The sequence below is a fragment of the Clarias gariepinus genome, chromosome 9 (genome assembly GCF_024256425.1).
Source record: "Clarias gariepinus isolate MV-2021 ecotype Netherlands chromosome 9, CGAR_prim_01v2, whole genome shotgun sequence".
In the NCBI taxonomy this organism is placed as follows: domain Eukaryota; kingdom Metazoa; phylum Chordata; class Actinopteri; order Siluriformes; family Clariidae; genus Clarias; species Clarias gariepinus.
In genome coordinates, this window is record NC_071108.1 from 28,567,563 (window position 1) to 28,586,471 (window position 18,909).

Here is an 18,909-nt window from a genome sequence, read left to right on the forward strand (position 1 = left end):
ATGCCCAATTTAAAGGGATGCCAATAATTTTGGAACAGGTGATTTTATATTCAAAAGAAATACTTTTTAGTCATGGGTTTCTTTTTTTTTTTATTCGCTTGCGTTAAAAGTTAGATTTTCTACAATTTTCCGCATTACAATATGTGTAAACATGTATTGCTTTGTTTTCAGAGTTTTGTGTAAATAAAAGAATATATACAATAATATTTTAGATACTTTTGACGCTTTATTTGCACAGATGTCGCTGAAAAAAAAATAAGACGAACGCCAGAATTTGCAAGTATAGCCGACTAACGATTGAGCACGATGAGAAAAAGAAAATCTCAAAGGTATAATAGTCGGCTTACACTGGGGTCGCTTTCGAAACCGAATCATCTCTGCAAATAGTTCTAGTATTCAAGCCCATTGTTTTAAACCAGCTCTGCGAATTTAGAACTGTCCTCACAACAGTTTCGGTTTGCGCATCTATTGTAAGGCTTTGTCCAATCGAACGCGCCAGAAGAAATAAATGGAGTTTGCACATGCGCACTGACGGGGAAACAGGGAGAACCGGATTCTCAGCACGAGGTGGCTTTTTCACTCCGAAATCTGCAGTTTTCTGCATAGTGACAGCGTTTTCAAGCGCGCGCCTTAGGGTGGTGCTCACGAGCACAGGCAGGCGCTATGTGACCGTGACGTAAGCGGGCCTGAAGGCGGAAGTCAAATCATCAACAACCCCTCCGTCAGTGAGGACTCTTTTTTAGGAGACGGACACGAACGTTGTTGAGGTTCGTTTGTGTGTTTTGAACAGAAAATAAACCCCTTAAGCGAACATGTCTTTGTTTGGGAAGTTGTTCGGGAGCGGGGGGAAAGGGGAAAAAGCCCCAAGTCCTCAGGAGGCGATCCAGAAACTCCGTGAGACCGAGGAGATGTTGACGAAGAAACAGGATTTTTTGGAAAAGAAGATTGAGGCGGAACTGCTAACAGCGAAGAAGAACGGCACGAAAAACAAACGAGGTACGCATTGAACCGTGATTAAAGACTATTATTTCGATAATTACACGAGCTCTAAGCTGTTAATAATTGTTGTTGGTCGTCAATATTTAGGCGTCAGGTTAGGCACCTGCCTAATAACCTGTACAGACTCCAGCAACAAGGCCAGTCCCCAAAGGAAAGGTTATTACTCAGCAGTTATAGCGGTGTATATGTGTGAATATATGTTTCTATGCGCCGGTGACAATATTAACCAGTCTCTTAAAACCTCTTTAAACCCTCTCACTTTGTTCTGTCATCTTCAATTTTTTAGGGAATCCCCCGTGTCTCATGTCCTCATTGAAATATTAATCTTTACGTCATCATTAGTAACGTTCACGTGATTATTTGTGACGACCAAGATTCCCCCCCTCCCCCGCGCCTTTATTTGTTCAATTAGAACAATTATATCAGGATATTAACATTAGGATGACAACAATATGCGGAAAAATAATAATAATAAAAGGGTACAACAGTTATAACGTGTATAAAAAGGTTCATAAGTTATGACAAATGTTTATAGTTCTAAGGGCTTTCTTGTTTTCGTTCTTAAAGTCCTTCAAAGTAAAGTCTCGTCTCATCTCATCCTTGTGGGTTTACTTTGAGAACTTTTACAATATAGAGATAAAAGTTGGTGTTTAAAGGAAGAAGATATAGAATAAAAACTTGTTTTATTTTGTCTATAAATTTTTTTTATCCAATATTTATTTTGTACTGGTACTGGGGTAGTTTTTTCGTACTTTACCCACAGTGCTGTTCTGTGTGGTTTCCTACATACCCCACAATGCGATACAGCCTGTTGTTGCTGTGCATGTGAGACATAGGCCTCACTTCAGCTCTTATTAAAAGTTATTGATGCAGCAGCACTTCAATCCTTGAACTTACACCTGTATTATTTTTTCAGCTTTATTTGTATCAGTGCCATCAAACCTAGCATTATCTTATCTTTTTATAATTGCAGTCTGGAACAGCTAGTTCAACATTTGTTTTCTGCTACTGCTGGATTTATCATTATCATAACAGTAAACATTGTTGTAATATTAGTAAGAAAAGAATCTCTTTTTTTATGTTATGTGACCGGTCAGTTTTGTTCTTTATTAATCCTCATTGTATTGGCACTAGCAGTGTCTACCTGTGATATCGACATGGCAGACAACTACCAACTTCTCAAACAGGGAACAGAAATATGGCATGAGCACACAATTAAGCACTACAATCGTTGATAGTCATCACAAACAAAGGTTTCATTTAATGAACTGGCATGTTAAGTGTTTAACAGTACCCCTCTGTTTAAAGTCAAGTAAAAAAATTTTGTTTGCTCAATATAACATAAAACGTATAAGGAACGGAGTATACAGAAAGCACGCAGGCGATTATACAAAATGAAATAAAGTGACCGATTGCTGTGTTTGTCTGCTTCCTCAAGCTGCACTCCAGGCCCTGAAGAGGAAGAAGCGTTATGAAAAGCAGCTGGGTCAGATCGATGGCACTCTCTCCACCATTGAGTATCAACGAGAAGCTTTGGAGAACGCCAACACTAACACAGAAGTGCTTAAAAACATGGGCCTTGCTGCCAAGGCCATGAAGAACGCTCACCAGAACATGTACGTTCTTTTCAATCCCAGCTGTGCATAAACTGAAGCTAAATTCTATTAAGTAAACTCACGTTTTTATATAATAGGAATATTATTTTTAGTAAATTAACTGCTCTTGTGTTGTTATTTTAGGGATATAGACAAAGTAGATGAGCTCATGCAGGACATCACAGAACAGCAGGAGCTGGCACAGGAGATATCTGATGCTATTTCGAAACCAGTCGGCTTTGGAGAAGAGTTTGACGAGGTACCGGGATTCCTCCTTTTAACCGTAATTGTTATGAGTGCAGAATGTGAAGCCTTGTAAATTCCCAAGGTTATGCAATAACGCTGTGAAATTCCAAACTGCATTCCAGATGAATGACACTTTACTAAATTAAGAACATTTTTTACAAGTAAGATTAAAGTTTAAACATGTACAACAACTGGATAACTATTTTATCCTGTTATGGACAAATAGGCTACAGAGTGGAAATGTTTTTCTTTTTTTTTCTTTCAAGGAGATCGAGGAAGTAATTAATTAAGGAAAATAATTGTCAAATTTGCCCTAAAATCAGCACTGAATTATTTATATGGTGTTTTTCCTTTTTTTTTTTTTTTTTTAGGATGAATTGCTCGCTGAACTTGAGGAGCTAGAACAGGAGGAACTGGACAATACCCTGCTGGAAATCAGTGGTCCAGAGAACGTCCCACTGCCCAGCGTGCCTTCAACTTCATTACCTTCCAAACCAGGTAATGCAGACACAAGCAGGAATACTGTATACATATACTGATTCTTGACTTGATGTACATTACATTTTGTCAAAGTCTTGCACATACACATACAAAGAATTGCTGTAGAGCAAGGATGTCTTAAATTTTTTACAATAAATAAATACTATAAAAACAGTAAAAATTAATTTATTAAATAAAGTGAATAATTGACTAGCACTGTTGCATAGTGGTTAGTTAGCACTGTGACCTCACATCTCCAGGATTGAGTGTTCGATTTCTGCCTCCAAAGACATGGAGATTAGGCTAATTGGCATTCCCAAATTGTGTGTGTTTCTCTCTCTGTTTAAAATGTAATCTTGGATATAGTTTGTGCTATAAAAATTTGTCTAGGAAATTAGCTGCTTAGCCTTCCTAAACATCCCACAGAACCAGCAGCAGTCCTTTGCACTCGCTTCTTTTTTCATGCATGCAAAACCCAGAAGCTTTCTTCTTTCTTTCTTTCTTTCTTTTTTTGTCTAAAGGGTGGTCTTTTACATAATATGCACCTTACTTTTCTGGCCTACAGATATGTTCCTGTAAGATTTTTCTTGCTGGGATACTAGTGTTTGGAAATCAGAGTTGTTGTTTTTTTCACATAATAAAGTCATAACATAAAAATTTATAAAATAGTTTTACAAAAAAACTTTTGCATAATGCTGTAGTTATTCAACTTTTCAACTTCGCATATTCAGGCAGCGTTTTAAATAATTTGTTTTCTCAATATGCCATAATATCATTATCAGATCTAATTTTAAGTAGTAATTAAGTAATATTTATATTTGGAGGGTCTTAATGTAAATTCCAGGGAAAGTTATAAATTATAAGTCAAATCGCATGTTTAGTTGTCTTCTAATCATCCATTTCCTGTTCTTCTACCTACAGCCAAGACTAGAAAGGAGGAGGATGATGATGAAATGGAGGAGCTGAAAGCTTGGGCACTGTGAACCAAGCACACACAACCGGACTGTCTAATCACTCGTGTGGTGGACTGATGTTCAGAGTTGATTTGGACACCTTCAGAGGGTTAACGTTGCAAAACCAATTGTCTAGGAAACTGTAGCTCAAATGAATGGCTTAGGTATTTCCCCATCTTCTCCCCTAATTAAAAAATAAATAAATAATAAAAGTCAACTGTCCATATTGGTGTAAAAGAGGCTACGAAAGCAAAACAATGAATTTGATGCAAACCCAAGTCAGCCAATATTTGCTTACAGATATTTTGTTGTTCTTCTCTTGCCGTTGCTCATTATTTCTCCACTCGAATTTGGAATGTAATTGTACAAAACCCCACTTCAAGACATCTACCTCTATCTGTTTATTAAACACCGAAAAACAAGTGGGAATCATGTCGTCCCTGTAGCCTGTCTGTGTGGGGATGTATCAGGATTACACCAATCCACTCATAGCTTTATGTTCTCATGGTGATGACAATAATTGTTTATATACAAGAATTATGTTTTCTGCATGCTTGATTTAAGAGCCACCGTTCTGAAGTGTCTTCACTGACTGTTAAGATGCAGCGAATAGATTCGGGTCTGATTATATTCTAAGGTCGATCTGGAAGTGTGTTTGTTTTAAGGAGTGATATTTAAACATCTAGGAGCATCACAAATATTTTATTCTTTATTGAGGTCTCAACAAAATGCTGTTCCTTACCTGGATCTATCCTGCTGAAATCTTCAAGCACGTCAATCTAATTCATGTATTACTCTCGATTAGGGTGAAAGGGTTATAAAGTCGCAAACAAACTCTAAAGCATTTTTTTTTTGCATATTTGAAAAGATCCCACAGGCTTACTATATCTTTTGTAAAGAACCTGGGATTGTACGAGCAAGGTGTGTCACGTGTACATTTGTATGTTTGAGTTTATTCAGATGAAACTTTTATTTGAAAGATCATTAAACTGTTCGATTCTTCGTTGCTGGTGTTTTTGTTCGTCTTAAGGGTTGGGTGGGCTGGTCCTGTGTTAAGCAGGCCCTGCGATTGATTTTGCACTTTTAGCATATGAAAATGTATGTGTGCTGCTATGTGCCTTAATAAATGGCATGCTTATGCAACATACGACAGTGACATGACATGTCTTAACATGAATATACTAATGTGTAATACCAGACCCCAGGGGTGCAAAATGCATGGTACGTTAAATAAATTTGTAGATCCTGCAATTGTCTGAAATCTGTCCTAAGAGTACTTTAGTTTTGATGTATAAGTGTGTGAGTGTGCTTCAGATCAATTCCCAAAAAATTGACATGGTTTCTGCAATAAAGTGTCATGGCCTCTTGAATGAAAACAGACAATGTTGTAATAACAATATTGCATTGTTTTACTTTTAAAGTCAGCAAAACAGAGATAGCCTGGACACATCTCCATTCATGGTTTAGGAATTTTCCCTATATCGTGGTGATAAAAATGTAATCACTATAAAAACGTGTAATTTCACACACTATCTGGAATAAATGGTTGGCAGTGGTGATATTACGCCGACACAAACCCACCCGCATTCTGATCGTTTAGGCCAGAAGGGCGGTGGCGGCGGAATTCACCGGAATGCAGGTGGGAATAAAACACGCGCTGCCAACCACGTTGTTTTGCGTCGCTGCGCATTTTTGCGTCATAGGCACCCGTCGTAAGTACGCATGCGCACTCGCGCTCCGCTTGCTGATGCAAGACACTTATGGTGAAAAGGTTCTGTGCTATTTAGCAGTTTATTCTCACTAAGGCTCTTTTGAAGACACCGGTTTAATACAGCGACCATGTCAGAAGACGAGGTGAGTTGAAACGACACGGTTTGTCGTATTTTAACCTTTCAGATTTTCACTTAAGCCAAAATGAACGTGTTACAGCATGACTTTGGGCCTTGTCAGATAGCTAACTAGCAATAGCTCTGCTAACGCACAGTGAGGTGCGTTTATTAGCTCTAAGCTGTTCCACTGACCTCTTTTTCCTCGAAATTTCTCTTTACTGAATGAGGGTTTGGGTAAAATATGGCGTTTAGATCGCTGACGACCTGTGGACCTTTTTTTTTAATTGTTTCCTCTCATGTAACACGTGCTTATCTTTTTTGAAGTGCCATGGAAGCTAATTTTCAGTTAGCAACCTCGTTGTCTGTAAAAGAGCACTGAAAGCATCATCCACATATACACACACACTAAACACATAGAAGCACATGCAATTTTAGAATCCTGTTTTGAGTAAGACTGACCATTTCTTAATTGCTCCGTACTCCTGATGTCTCATGTCTCCTTATGCATTATGTAGTGCACTGTATCATGGCTATATGTACATACAGTATCCAAGCAGAACCATAACCACCATATCATTAAATGCAGAAATGAATTTGCACATCTTTTTTAAAAGGCATGTAACCATGGTCATCCTCTAGATGATTAAATTGAGTGTGAATCCTTTCGCAGATCTTATTCGACCCCAGCACGACCAAGAAAAAGAAGAAGAAGAAGAAGCCCTTTATGCTTGATGAGGAAGCTGATGGAGTTGGCGAGGAGACGCAGCAGGCCGAGCCACGGGAGATCGAGCCTGAGGCCGGAGAGGAGCGTGAGGTCGAGCCTGAGGAAGAGGAAGGGAAGAAAAAAGGTGCCAATACTTCATGTTTCAGTCATACTGCTGCTGTCCTATCCACTCACCATATTTTATCATTTTGTATTCTTGTACCTTAATTCTTATAATACAATCTTGTGCTTATATTACATTCACCTGTTAGTCTTTTGGGTGCTTTCGACGCTGGGTCGCCACGGCGGATGATATACTTATACATAAAAATTGTATACATGCTCAACAGTTATCTATGCCCTTTTTTAAACTTAATTTGAATTGCGGTAGCAATGTGTGGTATAATGTTTTTTTTTAAGATGACATTAGTTGCACTATCGTTGATGCAATCATGTGACTGTGGGAGGCATCATATATAAAATGTGTGTGCATTTCTAGCTTAAATTCTTACATTTTTATTAGGATCCAAGCACTATGTCATCGCTCTGATAATGCATTTTAATAGTGTTGGTGTTATAATGTGCGAAGGCCCTCTTGTTCTTCCACGCATTTTTATTATTTTTTTTGTTTTTACACACACACACACACTACGCATCCTACACATCCTACACAAATGATGACCAGCCCAAGCATTTGCGCCATTACTGCCGGGCCCACCAGAAAAACACGTCCAGCAGCGTCAGGGGATTTTAAAACGTGTTCAAAAGGCACACAGATTTTCTGGTTCACCCGGGCAACTATTTTTTTTAAAATACATCTTAGCATGCTCCAAAAGCACACAAGTGTTTTATTTAAAATCTTTAGTTTAACTCTCTAGTGGCTTTAAAGATTGTTGTTTTGCTTTTTCACAGAGATCACAGATGACCTAGACGATTTAAATTTCTTCAATCAGAAGAAAAAGAAAAAGAAGCCGAAGAAAGTGTTTGACAATGACATCGAAGAAGGCATGAAGGTCTGTAACCATTTTTATTTTTTTTTTGGTTCTCCAATAATTAATTAGTTTTTCATGCAAATATTCCCACTTTCTATTGACTAATTTTATGACAAAGTTGGATTGCAGTTTACTTGCTTAGTGGCATCCTAAACTAGTGAATCAACTGGAATAAAATCTATAGGAAAGAAGTATAGGAAACATACACACACAATTTGCATGTTTAATTATAAGTTATGATTTATTGGTTTGGTTGACTAGGAGCTGAAAATTGAAGGCGAGCAACCTGAAGCAATGGAAGATGACGACTTGGACTTGATGTTGCCAGCAAAGAAGAAAAAGCCGAAGAAGGTGGAGTTTGTCGAGGAAGGTGATACAGCTGAGAAGGACGACGGTGAGCGAACATTTTTTTTTTTTTTTTTTTTTTTTTAAGTGGTTTAGTTCTCTTGGTGAAATATCTGCATGTCTGTGAACTGTAGATATATCCAGTGTATTACTTAATCGGTTTTCCCTTTTCAGTTAGTGTTTTTTACTGTGTTGGTAAACTGCACCTAGCAATAAATATTGCAAATATTTCTTATCATTAAAGAAGCGCCAAGATTAAAATTCTTTATGTGAAATGTTTTTAATTCTTTTTTTTAACAGCTCTGGAGGATGATGAAAGTAAAATTTCCGATGGCATCACGTTCAGCTCTCAGACTGGCCCGGCTTGGGCAGGCTCAGAGAGAGACTACACGTACGATGAGGTACATCTGCACACACTCAGTTTAAATACCCCAGTCTAAGAGACGTGCAGCATGCAGGCAATTTTCTAGATATTGTTTTTCTGTAATCATGATCATAAGAGAATCTTTGTTTAACAGCTGCTAAGTCGCGTATTTAACATCATGAGGGAAAAGAATCCTGACATGGTGGCGGGCGAGAAGAGAAAATTTGTCATGAAGCCACCTCAAGTGGTGCGAGTTGGAACAAAGAAAACATCTTTCGTCAACTTCACGGACATCTGCAAACTGTAAGTGGGAATTACTTGCATGCATTTTCCATGTTGGCTATACAACGAATAGGAAAGACTAACAATTTGCATTTGTGTCTCTGTGCAGGTTGCATCGACAGCCTAAACATCTTTTGGCTTTCTTACTGGCTGAGTTGGGAACAAGGTAGACCCCAGAATTACATGCATTGCATTGCCATGCTGCATGTTTTTATGTTCCGCTGTCATTCTTTGTATTAATGTAAGTGATGTATATATAATTTTTTTGCAGCGGTTCTATAGATGGAAATAATCAGCTGGTGATCAAAGGCCGATTTCAGCAAAAACAAATAGAGAACGTCTTAAGAAGATACATTAGTAAGTTCCCAAAAATTGGTCCTTATGTGACACTTCCAAACCTATTTAACGCTTGAATTATCACTGTTACTTGCAAATGTCTGAAAATCCTGTGAGGATTTTCTAACATCTAGCGATTATGAACCTTTTTAAGACAAGCCTGAATGCCAGTGCTGGGCTTTTTGCGCTGTTGTCATGCACACTCACTCAGTCCTTACTCATCACAAACCTGTTAAGGAGGTCTGTGCCATTTCAGATTTTATTGGCTAACTAATCAATTCAGCTAGCTGTGTAGATAAATTCATGTTAATTATTATTTTAGTGTTAAAAGTATGTGAATTTCTGACCAGTGAGTGGTAGAGAATGAAATGGAAGCTGGTGCTCCAACAAACCAGCCCACAACTTTGTCATTGTTGTTTTCACTTCCCCCTGTGACTGAGTCATTATAATTGTGTCCAGTCAGAGGCTGCTATGGCAACGTTCCTGGACATTTTTTTCCCTTTCCCCCCCAGTCAGAAAAAACAAGCTCCAGTTTACTTAAATGTAGAAAGAAGAATAAAATGGAAACTTCTCGGCAAATTGATTGAGGTTAATTCAGATCAAATTTGTGGTTTTTCGCTTCATTTTCGTAATGGCAGTCATTTTTCAGGTTTCTTTTTTTATATTATGCATATAACCCTTTCTGTCTAAAATATGTGCCAAACTTTGGTGGTTGTTGCTATGGTAGCGTGAATCGTAAAAGGTTTGTCTACTTGCGTAGGCTAAGATTTAACATCTACACAGTTGTTTCCACAACAAAAGATAAGAAATGGTTGTCTTTTAATAGAACTATTAGGTTTTCATTTCATGGAGTTGTGTGCAATAAATGACATGGCTTTGATGTGTAAGTTGATTTGATTGTTGCTCTATTGCGGAAAAAGCTAAATTCCAGGTCTTATAGGCAACGTGTTTTGGGCAAAACCTTTAGAATTTATATAAGTGCTATCTAATACCCTTTTGTTCTTCATTTTAATTTTACAGAGGAATACGTGACCTGTCACACGTGTCGCTCTCCAGAGACCATCCTGCAGAAGGACACTCGGCTGTACTTCCTTCAGTGCGAGACGTGTCATTCGCGATGCTCTGTGGCCAGCATTAAAACAGGTTTCCAGGCCGTCACGGGCAAGAGAGCGCAGCTCCGTGCCAAAGCCAACTAACCAGGCGACTTCTACTCTTTCTGATTCTCCTCTCCATTCCCGAACCCTGCGCTGCCCCATCTGGCCACTTCACCTGCTCAGTGCTAGTTTATTCTCAGTCATGGACTTTTTGGGTTGAACTGATAAAAAAGGTTTAGAGTGGTATTTTTTTGTTGTTGTTGTTGTAATCTTAAAGAAAACATTAAAGTACAATAAGCAGGAGGGCTGGACAGCTTGAGATACTGGTTTAATGAATCGCATCATCTCTCTTTTTTTCAGAAAGATAACAGCTTTTGATTAAAGAACATAGTGTGAAAAGCCGGGGGGCAGAGCATTTCAGACTTGTTTTAAATACACATTGGTAGCAGATTTCGTTCAACTGTTTAGATTTTTTTTGCAGGAATGGTGTAGGTGGAAATCTGACAGAGTCGCCTGTCTGCTGCTGCTTTGTAAACCAGAACCACATCACAAACCTTTCTAATGACTGATTTAGTTAGCATCCTATTAAAGAAACCTGTTAATGATAAATATTTTTCTGAAGCAGGTTTTGAATAGTTTACATTGTGTGCTTTGATTCAGGCTTGAGGATTTGGACAGCTCTGCTACCTCTGTGACAAAACCCCATTAGAGTCATAGGCTCTGCTGATAGCTGGGCTTAGGATTTTAGTTGATTGTCAGTTATCACACACTTTATTGAAGGTGACAGCCCCATACTAGTTTTGAACATCTCTACAGAGCAGCCCTGCACAATGCGGGGGGAAAAAAACAGATTTGTATGATTGTGTAGGCTGAAAAAAATGGGGCAGGAGTTATGACAGTGTTTCAGATGAAAATAAGATGGGTGTCATTGTTTAAAACTGATTTTTTAATAAAAATGTACTCTATAACAACAGTATGGCTGTGTGTATTGTACCCGACTGTAGTTCTCTGTAATACTTGTAGCTACTACAAGTCTTGGGTATAATTTTAGACACTAAATATTAAAATCTAGTTTTAGACAGAATGAGGAGTTAACTTGGCTGCATAACTTTTTCATGCAAGTTTTAAAATAGCACATGTTTAAAGTGGGTGTATTTATAGACTTTCTGCAAACAATTCTCTGTTTATTGAGCCCTTACTGTATATTATCAGCATGGGGTCATCCCTGAAGACTTTATTTTAATAGTATAAAGCTAAATACCTCAAAGGGGATGAAAAGGTTAGCAACATGCCCCCATAATAGTGTGCATGGGACCATCCTGCCAAGTCCTACACACTCTTTCGATCCATGGAAAGAAATTAATTATATCTCCATGATTCTGACCAGTACAAAGCAGTAGTAAAATGAATGAACTTTGAACTTTTTGATTGCCTTTAACAATTGCACGTTCTTATGACTCTATTAGGTCCCAAGCTAAAGGAAGGTACCCTTCTGAGTACCTTTAACATTTCATCTGAAGATGTAAAGTACTGTACTGAACTTTTAAGCAGGTGTGAAAAAATGCTGAGATGTATATATATATTTTTATTGCCAAAAAATGCAAAGTGAGCAAACAAGAAAAATTTATTTGGTGTGACTACCCTTTGGCTTCAAACCAGCATTTGAACAAAGTCAGGGATTTTGAATGATCAAAGTCAGGTAAATGATTAACCAATTACAGCCCGTTGGGTGCTAATGATCATTAATTTCATATGTAGGTTAAAATCCAGTCATTAACTGAAATAGCTGTGTAGGAGGCTTAAGACTGCTACTAAGTCTGCTACTAAGGTGAGTTTGTGGAAGACAGTTGCATGTCACAGGTCATACACCATGGCAAGTCTGAGCACAGCAGCAAGATACAAGGTAGGTATCCTGTATCCGGCAGGTTTCTCCCAGGCAGTGATGTCAAAGCAGATTAGGGGTTCAAGATGCACTGTTCAAGCAAGAACAACAAAAAAAAGACAATGTTAAGGCCCGTAGACACAGCGGGCAGCCAATGAAATGTAAAGCAGCAGATGAAAGACACATCATGCTTGCTTCCTTTTGACATCAGAGGATGTCCAGCAATTCCATCAGCACAAATTTTTTTTTGTTTCATTTTTGTTAAATAAATGAGAGCATGATGAAAAAAAGTTGTATTGTTTGTCTGTGGTTGTATTTGCCTAATAGTTATACCTGCTACGATCAGATAATTATGATTAATTTTATACACAAAAAAAAGAGGGGTTGGTCACTCTTGAACATAACCTTGTCAAACCATCACACGACAAACCTCATGATGTGCACAGGGGAATTGCCATGCTGGATGGAACACATTTGGGATAGGCCACAAAGTTCCAGTAAAAGAAAAGAGCAGGAAAACATTTAATACAATTCTTTAAGGGAACAATTCAGGATGGCATGCATATGGCTGTTATGGGTCTGGTGTTAAATGTGATGAAAAATTAAGAATGAAGATTACTTAAACACTTGAAGTTGCATGGTAAAAAAAACTATAAATCTTAACTATGTTTAAGTAAGTGCATTTCTATACACACAGTGTAATGGGATCTTCCAGGATTGGCCCTAAACAGCTGTATGGCAATAAAGATTTTTTTTTTGTGAGACTAATAGAAAAGCCTAAATTTGCCGCGGAGCATAAAGATTGGACATTTGAGCAATGGAAAAAGGTTATGTGGTCTGATGAGTCCAGATTGACACTATTCCAGAGTAATAAAAGTTATGCACCCATCATGAGTTTTACATAGTGCCCGCAACCATGTCAGGAATTTTGAAGCAGTGTTATGATCTGAGGTTGCTGTACTTGGTCAGGTCTAGATTCAGCAACGTTATGTGGCAAAAACTAGTCAGATTATGATTATCATAGGTTATATCAATGGAGTTTTTCTTCCCTGATGACACGAGTATATTCCATGACTAAAATTGTGAACGAGTGGTCCAGGGAGGTATGGTGGTGTAGCGGTTAGCACTGTCGCCTTGCACCTCCAGGGTCTGGGTTCGATTTCCGGTTAGGAGTTTGCATGTTCTCCCTGTGCTTGGTGGGTTTCCTCTGGTACTCCATTTTCCTCCCACAGTCCAAAGATATGCAGGTTAGGCTAATTGGCATTCCCAAATTGCCCATAGTGTGTGTGCCCTGTGATGGATTGGCCCTCTGCCCTAGGCCTACTGGGAGGGGCTCCAGGTCCCTGTGACCCTTAATACAGGATAAAGCGCTATAGGAGATGAGTAAGTGAATGGTCCAGGGAGAATAAGGAATAATTTTGACAAATGACCTGGGCACCACATTGCGTGCTGTAATCAAAACTTAAGGTAATTGGATGATTTTTTTTTTTTTTTTTTTGCCAGGCAGTGATTCTCATAATACATCTATCATGAAAACCCTATCATGAAAGTTTTGAAATTGAGAAGAAAAAATACAGGGCATTAATGGCTGAGAGATTTATATATTTTTTTGCCTAGGCTCAGGTTCAATTCCCATTCAATGCTCAAACCACAGCCAGTGGATACAGTGCCGGCCCCAAGCCTAGATAAAACTGGAGCGGCCCATTGACAGAAGCAGCTAAAAGATTTAAGCAAGCTTAAATGGTTGACTATAGTTAAAAAATACAAAATGTATATGCTTGCGATCACCATGCCAGGTAAAGGGAAAGGTACAGATTAGACTAAGCCTGCTTTCTCAAAGAAGTGCATGGTTAAGGTGTTGGACTACTGTCTGAGAGGTCATGACTTCAAATCCCAGCAGTGCCATGCTGCTGCTCCTGCTAAACCCTTGATCGAGGCCCTTGACCTTCAAATGCTCAGTTGTATAAATTTAATAAATGTTTGATCGTTATGGATTCTCCCATATGCTATGATGTAAATCTCTACAACAGTCCCTTCTTCTTCTTTGAAATCAGTCTCAGCCCAGGACATTTGGACAATCTCGCACCCGCACTGGCGCACGTGATCCACTCAATGCACTTACGACACCGCGTGCGATTCCGCCATGAAGCCGTCGTATGGAACGCGCATGCGCAGTTTTGCCTACGCTGGTCAGTGTTGGAGCAGAAATGGCGGCGCTCCGGGTGTGTGTGTGGCGGTCCACCGGCAGAGCTTTACTCCACTCAAAACCTCCAGTTCAGTTCTCTCGAGTGAGTTAAGTAACTTAAAAACGCGGATAACAATTTAGAGGAATTCTATGGTGTTAGCTTTAGCCGTAGCCTTAATAATAAGCTCTCACAGAACACACAAGGTCAAATTAGCCTTTGGACATGTTCTCCTCACCATGACATGTCGCTGTGACAAAATATGGGTTTATCTTGCATGCAGTGTTGAAGATAAATGTGATTTAGTTACCTTATAGGTTCATTTATTTATTTAGTTTGATTTGTCATTGATGTGTGCAGCCATTATGTCTGCCCCCTTCCATTGGAGACGCTGACATATTGTTTTGCTTTCTTCATGTCTATATATAATGTATTACCTGATGTGAATTGTATTGAGCTTATTTCAGTGCTTAAGCAGTCTTCCTAAAAACATAGCAAATGCTTAAGGTTACACACTAATCTATATAGCTCCATAGTGCAGCTGGACAAATAACATCCAGGTTATTAAGTTGAGTTAAACCTAACCTTCAGTCTAACCTTCATTTCAAACCCAGGTGCTGAAGGATTACACAAACTCACTCTATTATATTACATGCAAGTATATAAACTTTCATGCTTCTAAAGTTTATATACTATGTAGACAACAAGTGAAGCTTTGTGGCCTCCTGTAAGCTCTGCTTTTCAGGCTTTGACCTTGATTTCAAGCTATACATTTCTAAAGAAGTTTGGTATTAGTGAAAAGAGATCGGAAAGAGCTTTCCAGTGGCGCCCGGATCACTTTAGGGAACCTGTCATCAAAAATGAGGCTGCGGGCAAGCTTAACAAAACTTTGCTTTAAAGCCTGCTGCTGGATTTTGTCTCAGCAGCCAAGTGTTGAATGAATATATATGCTTTTGTGCATCAATATTGTATGTAAATTCTGTCATATCAAATTAAAATGTTGCAGCATCAGGGTCTCTCTCTAATTGGAACCTGAGTTAAGTTCAACCTTTATTCGACACAAATACATTACTTCACGGTGAAATACTTTATTATTTGCATATTTCATTTTTGTTAGTAGGCTTGGGTCAGAGTGCAGGGTCAGCCGTTATACTGCACCCTCGGAGCAGAAAGGATTAAGGGCCTTGCTCAAGGGCTCATCTGCGGCACCTTGGTGAAGCTGGGACTCAAACCGTCGACTTTCCAAATAGGAACTCCGAGCCTTAACACTGAACTCAGCCACCAACTTTCCTTAAACTTTGGGTTACAGCCTGTTTTTTGCACCTTCTCTGTCCAAATTCAAACAAGTAGATGTGCTTGCTATTCCAAATTGCTCCTAGATGTGAATGCGTGCAAGCACACATGCACAATGCTTTGTGATGAAGTGTGTCAAATTTTACCACATATCCAACGTTCCCCAGATGAGCTTGAGATCCAACAGGAATCAGACCGTGTAAAGCAGCTACATAAAATGAATGACTGACTAAATTCTAAATGCAATGCTTTCTTTTTATTATTTTTAGGCAAATCTGTCCTTTGCCAGTTTATCCAAGGGCAGAAAAGCAGCGATCTCTACCCTGGGTGTGTTGACAGCAGGAGGAGCCGGCCTCGCACTGATTTTACATCAGTCAGTAAAAGCCTCTGACCTGGAGCTACATGCGCCAACTTATCCATGGAGCCATGCTGGCATGCTGTCTGCTTTAGATCATGCCAGGTACCCTTTGGTTTTCTCTAACATGCTACACAGTTTTCATGGCAGCCATCTTTGCTGTTTTTCATGCCGTATGAGCTCGGTTTCTGCATCTTTACAGCATCCGACGTGGTTATCAGGTGTACAAGCAGGTGTGTGCAGCCTGCCATAGTATGGAGTATCTGGCCTTCCGAAACCTGGTTGGTGTGTCGCACACAGAGGAAGAAGTCAAGGCCCTTGCTGAAGAGGTGCGTTGAAAGTGTGTTTGAGATTTATATTTAACAGAAATTTGTTTGGGGTTTTCTTGTAATTGGTATGTGAATTTAAAAAGAAAAAAAAAAAGTGGCGAACAGACTTGACCTCAGAGATGCCCTTGTGGATACGGGGTTCAGGAATTTCCTTTACGAGTGATAGACAGAGGACATGCCTGCATAAGCTGACATACAGGAAACTAATCTTCTGAACAGTTATAGCATTTACTAGCACTGTGGTGTAAACAGTTCTGAACCAATTTAGCAGTGTGACTCAATATATTTAATTATATCTACCATATAAACTGTTTCTTCTCTTTAAGAGACATATACATGTTTTGAGCATCTTTCTCTCTCTCTCCTCATAGATTGAGGTAGTAGATGGACCAGACGAATCGGGAGAGATGTTCACTCGTCCTGGGAAACTGTCTGATTACTTCCCAAAGCCGTACTCTAACCCAGAAGCTGCTCGTGCCGCTAACAATGGAGCTCTTCCCCCTGACCTCAGCTATATAGTCAATGCCAGGTAAAACTGCTCAGAGCTTAAATGTCACACCTTTGCGTTAACAGTACATGAGCAACTTGCTATGTGGGAATAATTTATAATCTTATAAAATTATGATTTAAGTTATAATTGACAAGAATAACTTGAATAATATAGCGGGCCTGTACAATCTCTGTTCCATCAGTAGCATGTCCTACGCTTGAACTCTGTTCTCAAACCTCCATCACATTTAGCTGTTTGACCCACTGACCTTTTATGTGGTTGAGCTCTACTGCTGGTGAAAAGTAGCTGACTTTGTCTTTACATGGAAAACTAAGTTCATTTTTAACACCATCTAGTGTGTTTTTATATTTCGGGAGTCATGATTAAAGTGTTTCCCATGTGTCTGACTCCTACACAGATGCAATATATGGTAGCAAGTTTTGCAAAAGACAGTACTTGTCAAACTAATTATGTGTTAACTACAGAGTAAAAAAGAAAACATCATATACTCGGGCATTTCATTTCCTTGGACAGTGTGAACTGTGTGTCTTTTTCTTGTGTGTACTACAATTAGTCCTGTGTATGTTTTGTTCACTGCAGGCATGGTGGAGAGGACTATGTTTTCTCACTGTTGACTGGTTACTGTGATCCCCCTGCTGGTGTGACTTTGAGAGAGGGACTCTACTACAACCCCTACTTTCCTGGCCAGGCCATTGCCATGGCTCCGCCCATCTATAATGAGGTCTTGGAGTACGATGATGGTGAGTTTTCTACGGGCAGGAACGAACGAATGCTTTCATATGATGCTCAGAGTGAATATCTAGTCAAAGAAATTTCGGCAGTTTTATAAAACATACTTTCATTGCTTCCTTCATCACATTGGTGTCATACATGTACAGTATAGCAGGTGAATGGAACTCTACAAAGTATAGATAATGTATTTATCAAGATCAATAAACAAGAATTAAAAGGGCGTTTGTTTTGTTGCAGGCACGCCAGCCACAATGAGCCAGGTGGCAAAGGACGTGTGCACTTTCCTGCGCTGGGCAGCCGAACCAGAACACGATCAGCGGAAAAAAATGGGTCTTAAGGTAGTGCATAATCTCTTAATACCATACTATACATAAAAAAAAGGCAAGAGGATAGGAGACACCATAAAAAATGAGTTTTGATTTTAAGATAAAACCTTCTAAGATTAAAGGCAGAATTCTGACATCAAAAGAGGAAAAAAGACAATTCTGAGAAAAATGAAGTCAGAATTTAAATATATTTTTGTTGTGGCCCTCATCCTTTTCTTTAAAAGATTAGATTTTTATTTTTAAATTGACTTCGACCATTTATTTGAAGAATCTATACAGACAACTCCAGAATTATAATTACTATTATTTTAATTGATCTATTTTTTAGGCTCCTTTATGTATGTTACTTGAGCAGGTTTATAATAAAAGCTATTTGATGTTCACCATGATGGTGACCAACATTATATAGATACTTTAGAGAAAGAGCATGCATCCAGGCTGCTGAAATAGTATTTTTCAGCCATATGTTGTGATGCCCATAATAAGTTATTTCAAAATTATGGTTTTGTGAAACGAATGGCATTTCCATCACTTGGTTGAGATTTAATTGTGTATAATCTTTTGTAGGGTACAACACATTTATAAATTATCAGTTTTTAGAGTAACAAATAATTTGTTCATCTGAACTTGGTCGATTTGGGCTTTCTTTTAAAACCACTTTTTTCGATTCCAGCTGCTTATGGGCTCAGCGATCCTCCTGCCGCTGGTGTACTACCTGAAGAGGCACCGCTGGTCTGTACTTAAGAGCAGGAAGATTGCCTACAGGCCACCAAAGTAAATCTGAATCAGGATCAAGTCTGAGAAGAATTTTGCATCCGGTCCATCATCATGCTCTGTGTATAAGGGGAGGATTTCTGACATTTCGAACCACTCCAAGGGTGAAAACCATCAACGCCTACCTATAACTCATGGACCAGGATGACCAGTTATGTTATGTTCGACACACGTTCGTGTTAATATGTAATATCTTGGTGTGAATCTAATAAACTGTATTTTACAAAGTGTCCAAGCGTGTATGGGTTTTATCTTGTGTCAAGGCTGATCTCTTCCTGTGTTTTTTAATACAATGAAGCGTTATGG

The 18,909-nt window shown here is 38.9% G+C and overlaps 3 protein-coding genes across 3 annotated transcripts; all 3 read left to right on the plus strand.

Moving 5' to 3' along the window:
- Positions 1-691: 691 nt before the first annotated feature.
- LOC128530815 (charged multivesicular body protein 4c) lies at positions 692-5,275 on the plus strand. The gene is made up of 5 exons (XM_053504952.1): positions 692-996; positions 2,438-2,615; positions 2,739-2,853; positions 3,212-3,338; positions 4,242-5,275. The coding sequence occupies exons 1-5, from the start codon at positions 813-815 to the stop codon at positions 4,301-4,303; spliced, it is 666 nt and encodes a 221-aa protein (XP_053360927.1). The 5' UTR covers positions 692-812; the 3' UTR covers positions 4,304-5,275.
- A 692-nt stretch (positions 5,276-5,967) lies between these two features.
- On the plus strand, positions 5,968-11,191 carry eif2s2 (eukaryotic translation initiation factor 2, subunit 2 beta). Its single transcript, XM_053503112.1, has 9 exons — positions 5,968-6,127; positions 6,773-6,950; positions 7,718-7,818; positions 8,059-8,191; positions 8,443-8,543; positions 8,661-8,809; positions 8,898-8,954; positions 9,060-9,145; positions 10,145-11,191. Exons 1-9 carry the CDS (start codon positions 6,113-6,115, stop codon positions 10,318-10,320), a joined length of 996 nt encoding a protein of 331 aa, XP_053359087.1. The 5' UTR covers positions 5,968-6,112; the 3' UTR covers positions 10,321-11,191.
- A 3,052-nt stretch (positions 11,192-14,243) lies between these two features.
- Positions 14,244-18,833, plus strand: LOC128529756 (cytochrome c1, heme protein, mitochondrial). The gene is made up of 7 exons (XM_053503254.1): positions 14,244-14,388; positions 15,846-16,036; positions 16,134-16,260; positions 16,632-16,789; positions 17,351-17,511; positions 17,741-17,841; positions 18,503-18,833. The coding sequence occupies exons 1-7, from the start codon at positions 14,257-14,259 to the stop codon at positions 18,605-18,607; spliced, it is 975 nt and encodes a 324-aa protein (XP_053359229.1). The 5' UTR covers positions 14,244-14,256; the 3' UTR covers positions 18,608-18,833.
- The last annotated feature ends 76 nt before the right edge of the window (positions 18,834-18,909 follow it).